Source organism: Anneissia japonica, unplaced genomic scaffold, assembly GCF_011630105.1.
Source record: "Anneissia japonica isolate Jap-2015-1 unplaced genomic scaffold, ASM1163010v1 scaffold288042_len218596_cov177, whole genome shotgun sequence".
Lineage (NCBI taxonomy): Eukaryota > Metazoa > Echinodermata > Crinoidea > Comatulida > Comatulidae > Anneissia > Anneissia japonica.
Window position 1 is genome coordinate 126,085 of NW_022686336.1, and position 6,269 is coordinate 132,353.

At 34.5% G+C, this 6,269-nt stretch overlaps 1 protein-coding gene across 2 annotated transcripts in view; it reads right to left on the bottom strand.

Moving 5' to 3' along the window:
• LOC117116758 (charged multivesicular body protein 3-like) overlaps positions 1-6,269 on the bottom strand; it is a 34,412-nt gene that overhangs the window by 12,858 nt on the left and 15,285 nt on the right. For both annotated transcript variants that reach the window (XM_033260859.1, XM_033260869.1), the window contains exons 2-3: positions 3,888-3,948; positions 1,694-1,873 (exon numbers count right to left, since the gene is read on the bottom strand). In XM_033260859.1, coding sequence (XP_033116750.1) covers positions 1,694-1,873; positions 3,888-3,948 — 241 coding nt within the window. The remainder of the gene's footprint in view (positions 1-1,693; positions 1,874-3,887; positions 3,949-6,269) is intronic.

Genomic DNA, 6,269 nt, shown 5'->3' on the forward strand with positions numbered 1-6,269 from the left:
CATAGCAGCTAACGGTTAGCATGGGACCCTGCTAACCATTAGTTGCCGTGCGTCAATGCGAGAAAATCCCGATCCGGATACCAAATATATGATGATCGAATCACTGGCCAATAAGAAACTGGAAATTGTAAACGCGTACGTGTGATTGGATCCGGATCCTGCTAACCGTTAGCAGTTGTGTGAGAACATAGCCAAATATAGTTTATATAATTTAAATAAAGTCCGGATACCAAAAATATGCCCCTGCTAACTGCCATGCGTCCATGCGAGAAAATCCCGATCCGGATACCAAAAATATGATTGAATCACTAGCCAATTAGAAACTGGAAATTGTAAACGCGTACGTGCGATTGGTTGATGATAAAAATGCGCCTAACTTGCTAACCGTTAGCGGTATCCGGATACTGCCAACGGTTAGCACTAACCGATCGAGCGTTATCACGCAGGTGCTAACGGTTAGCGCTAGCGGTTAGCTCCTGAGCTAAAATCTCACACAGGAGAACATACAGTAAAAAAAATGTAGATTAAGGCAAAAAATACAAAATATAAATACAAATATTGTATGTAGTTAGATTTAAATATCACTTTATACTTAAGTCTCAAAGCACTTGGGGCATAGACTACCTTGTAAATTGAACAAATAGGCAATACATTTGCTAGCTTTCATTGCTATCTCAGCAACTTCTTCGGGAAGACTGATGGAATTATAACTATTCATGATCATTCATGCGTAACTATTTTGAATGTGACAACACCTCCTCCAGTACTGTCAGTAGATCGTACTCACAATCACTGTTGAGGGAGTTGGGGTGCATACTAATTTCTATTGACTCATCTTCCATGGCCAGTACACTGTCTTCTCGGTGGACGACTATAATATTCTTTTGTGGTTGGTTGCCTTTATATATGTTCTCACATTGCTGTATTAAGAACACTTTTAAGAGAATCTCGATTCAGTGATGTGGCAGTTCCACCAACATACTTTTTACCATATGACCAGTCTCTGGTAAATAGCACCATGTATTTTGAGTTGAGGATTAAGTCCTTTGAATGGCCGACATGAATCTATGTGTTACATAGTCTGTAGTAAATAGGAATTTTATGCCATGTTTATGGAAAATGTAGGCGGTCAGGTAGATCAAAGATGTGAAAGAGGGGGTTCATTCTCGAAGTAAAGTCATATTTTATTATTCTCCTGTTAATGATGGTCAGAGCAATCCCACCAAAACGTTGATACAACCAAACGGTGGTTTTACCTAAAAAACACCCTCATATTATTTATTTACTGTGATAATAAATCAGATCTTCCTTAAAACAATAATTTATACTAATAATCACAACAATAGTAGAATATATTAGTTATTAAACAAAAACCTGACAATTGATTATACAGAAATATATAAGGCTGCTGAGCGTAAAAAGTATGCTAGAGTGAACTATTTTTCTATAATGATATCCCGATGTCTTAAACTTACTGTAGAAACTATAATTGCATTTTTTTCCCTTCAACGTTAATTTCTATGAACGTACATGAAATTTTGCATAAATTACATTTAATTAAAAATCGATGTAATTTAAGTAAACCAATTTATATATGTTTAAGACCAACATATTGAATATAATGATTATGAAATTTTAGACTTTAGCTTTCATTTGATACCAAAACTGCCCTAATGGTATGCTTGCAACTCACCTAGTTGGTTTTTCATCTGCATTTCAACTGACTTCAGTTGAGCTTTTGATGTGTATAGCCGTTTTACTGCTTTGTGAGAGTTGACTACTTCTTTGGCTAAAACAGAACATACATCCTTCTGTCCTTTTTTCGCAGCATCTTTTAATGAACGTTGTACTTTGTCTTCTTCTTTCTTTATTGCTATATTGACCAAACAAAAAAAATTACACAAATTAATATGCACTGCAAGCACCTGGGTGGTCAGGGCCTCCACTGTAAAAACTCTGTAACTCTTATCGGGACAGTAGCCAATTGATGACGTTGATAATGAGGATACAATCGTAGCTGTTACAGACAAACATACTGTATGTATTATTAATTAACCATTGCCTAAAATGGCTACAGTCTATCAAGCAATAAAGCTGCTCACATTACCTGAAGTATAAAGAGATCTGATAGTACACAGAAAATCTTACAAATGGGCAATTCCATTTAAAAGGATGTGACATTTTCATAATTTTAAAATAAATATTTCCAAAATTAAGAGGCTACTAAAACTTTCGGTAACATAAATTGACTTTACAAGATAAATTTACTTTGTACAAAAAATTGCTTAAAAATCATTAAGAAAATATGCAAGATTATGTAAAGTCAGACATGACCGCATCTTTTGTCACTTACTAAAATTCTGACTTTAGCAAGAAAAAATATCAGACAAACTGATGAGCCAAAATAACAAAAGAGATCCATCCTACATAAGAAATGTAAAAAGCAATACTTTGATCCGGCCCGCAAAATTCATGCTACAAAGGTATTGACTCGCATGGCCTGGTACTGTATGTAGTGTGGTAGAGGTCCAGTGCAACTCATTCAGATTTCACGGAAGCCATTTGACATGATTCCCCACTATACCTAACTACTACTGTAGCTACCTAGCCCGAATCCCACCTAGCCTATCCTAGGAGTGATTATCCTAGCCTAGGCCTGGTATAGGTGCCCAAGCTCATATTGGTCAATATTCAGATTGTTTGCCTATATTTTGGTCCCTACACCATAGAGTGCCAAGCCAATATCTCTTGTGATGGGCGTTTTGTAAGCGACAAAACAAGTTTTGTGTATGAGTGAACGACAAAACCATGTTTGTCTTTTACAAAACGTGTTTTGTAAGAGACAAAACCATGTCTGTCCCCTACAAACATGACGTAAAGGCGCCAAGCCAAACGACACTACCTTTTTCGTCATGTTTGTCTCTTAATTAAAGTAAATCTTATTAATAAATCCATATATTTTATGGGAATCATAGGAATTATATATTTGCAAAAATTAATAGAATTGAGAAAAAGTGGTCCAGTCAACGCGGTTCTGACGGCCCTGATCTATGTCATGTTAACTATTTTGATAGACATTTGTCTAAAGGAACAAAATTTCTTTAAGCATTTGAGAGACTACCGACACCTTTTTTGGTTGATGTAGTCAGGTAAACATGTGATGACTTCATCTAGGCTAGTAGGTTATGGAATGATTTAGGCCTCAGCATCCTGCCTACATCTGAATTTGGTCCTTCCAATCCAAATGGACTTACCAAACTTTATCAGCAGCAGTGGCGGATCTAGGAAGCAATGTGGGGTGAATAATGCGATTTGCGAAGCACCAAGCGTGCGGGCCTAGACGCTTTTGGAAGACATCTGAAAAGAAGTTAAGCTTAAAATATCTTTACGAGCGTAGCCTACTACACGTAACATGTATACATGAGAAGCACACAGACAAGAAGAGTGACCATTTTTTTTTCACGGTCACCGAAGGGGCTAGCCACCCTATTCACCCCCCCCCCAGATCCGCCACTGAGCAGTGTTTTACTAACATGGTAACAAAGAAATGACCAACGACAGTGACGACAACAAGAACACAGGTAAAAACATAGCCTCCTGGAGCTTTGCTCCATTGGGGAAGCTATTTAAAAATTATGCATTTAAATTAGTGATATGAAACATTAAAATGTATAAATACCATACAGTATTTCAGCATTTCTTTGATGAATATTCCAAATATTTGTTTTCAACATGTTATTTAGTTTTCCAGTGGTATAAAACACATACAACTAGATTAAAATTCTGACCTCATGGTAGCAATTAACATGGAATTGCCCAAAGCTTGTCAAGTGTCTAAACTACAAACATTTCTTTTAAACTTTTACAGTGTAGCATTCTATACTTACAATTTATCTGCCTATCAATCACTCTCTGTTGTTTTCGTATTGCAGCGGACCATTCCCTTACCTATTTATATATAAAACAATAAATAATACATTTTGAAATATCATCGGAATTAAAGCCATGCTCCGGGAGAAAAAAATTGCTGATATGTAGTACAAGTGACTTATGGTGTTTGCCAAAAAACTTGAGAATGGATGATACAGATTTCTTATAGAACTTGGGTAGTTACGCCCTCTTTCACCCAGTTTTAAAATATTAAAAAATTATAAAACTCAGTTGTTCAACATATTATTTTTTCCCTCCATCTATTATCTTACATTAGTATATTTTTATGTATTACAATAATTTTTCGTATCTTGTATGATGTTTTAATTTTTGGTTCCTAATTTGGTTTTAGTTTTCATTATCTTCTGTAATTAATATTATTTTTTGTTTAAGATTAGTTCAGTTTGATTATTATGTCTGTTACGTCATTGATGAAAAACACCATTGAGGTAATCAATTGTTTAGCGTGGTTAAATAATGTATATTATTATTATTATTATCTATTTAAAGTGAATGTCTACAAATAATATAAAAACATTTTGTTGGTATTGTATATTCTTTTTCAGTTTGCAGACATTAAATTTTGTCTAATTAGTTGATTACTTTAGCAATGGTTTCACAAATTGCGTTGGTCCCTTTCTAAACAAATCCTTGGCTGAAATGGGTCATTCACGCTTCGAGTAAACGCTACAACATGAGGGGGACTGTGACAAACCTTGTGTTGGCGCACTCACTCACAGAAGCGTGATTGTCCCAATCTAACCAATGGTTCATTAGAAAGCAGGAAGTGATCGGAGTAGTTGCTAAAACCATTGCTAAGGTAAGCAAATAATTGGTTCAACAAAACAGATAACTTTGCACAGTACAGTTGAATAACTCATTTAAAAGGATAAACCAGAACCCTGCGGGTGTGTACGTTCCTTTGTACGTAAACGTAGTTTAGAGGGATTTGTAGTCCAGTAATGGTTTCTAATGTTTTTACGTACACCTACACCCCCATACAGGTCCGTCCATCAAATTCTGTATATTTACATACCTGCCAACATTCGAATATCAAAAATGGCTGAGGCTATCGGCACTGCCGCAGTGCGAAAAAAAGCTGCTGTTTTCTATCGGCACTGCCGCAGTGCCAAAAAGCTGCTGTTTTCTATCGGCACTGCCGCAGTGCCAAAAAGCTGCTGTTTTCTATCGGCACTGCCACAGTGCGAAAAAAGCTGTTATTTACTATCGGGATTATTGCCGCAGTGTTAAAAAACCTCCGATTTTCTATCGGCACTGCCACAGTGCCAAAACACTGCAGTTTTCTATCGGCACTGCCGCAGTGCAAAACACTGAAGTTTTCTATCGGCACTGCCGCAGTGCCAAAACGCTGCAGTTTTCTATCGGCACTACCACTCGAAAAGCTGCTGTTTAATTATCAAATGGATGTTTTTATCTATAGATTATGGTATCAATAATTGGTTGGTCTAGCCTAGCCTATAATATTGTTAACATTATATTATATATGTTTTACAATTAAATTATAATTATTTCTAATCATTAAATATATACATAGCCTATATCTAGGCCCATACATAAAACAAAAAATAAAACAAAAATTTTAAAATAAAATAGTAATAATAATAACAATAAGAATATAATAATAACAGTGCTCGAAATGAATAAAAATTGTTTAATTAATGAGATGAATCAGCATATATTAAATCAACTTGCATCTATGCAAAACCTGTGCTCGAATAATGCTTTAATAAAGAATTAATAATACTTCAATAATACTTCAATAGGCCTATTTGCGATAGTGTGATTAATGAGATATTTGTCGATTAATTTATAGAAATATATAATAGGTATAGGCCTAAACCATTAATAATGATTCAGTATATTAAATCAACTTACGTCTATAGATGTAAAATCTGCTTTTTTTCCAATAAATTATTACCTATTTTATTCTGTTTAAAAAAATAATCTTATAAAATACCGTACATTATAAAGTTTCATTGTAAATTATATGAGAATTTAATCCACATAATTTATGTTTTCAATTATTTAAGCATTTATACAATTCAGTGGGCCTAATGCTGGATGTAATTGTAAAACAAAACAAAAACAAAAAACAAAAGCATCGCCAAAGTGTTTTCATGTATGCAAATGCAAATACTATCACACGATTACCGCGTATTTTTGGTAAGCAGAGCTCAGGATGGTTCACATGAATTGAAAAATATCCGTCGAAATGCTGTATAAATAAACTGCAATTATGTAAATAACTTTCACAAGAACTTTACGAATATCTTAATTAATATAATCTTAATTAATATTTAAATTAGTTTATTACTAAT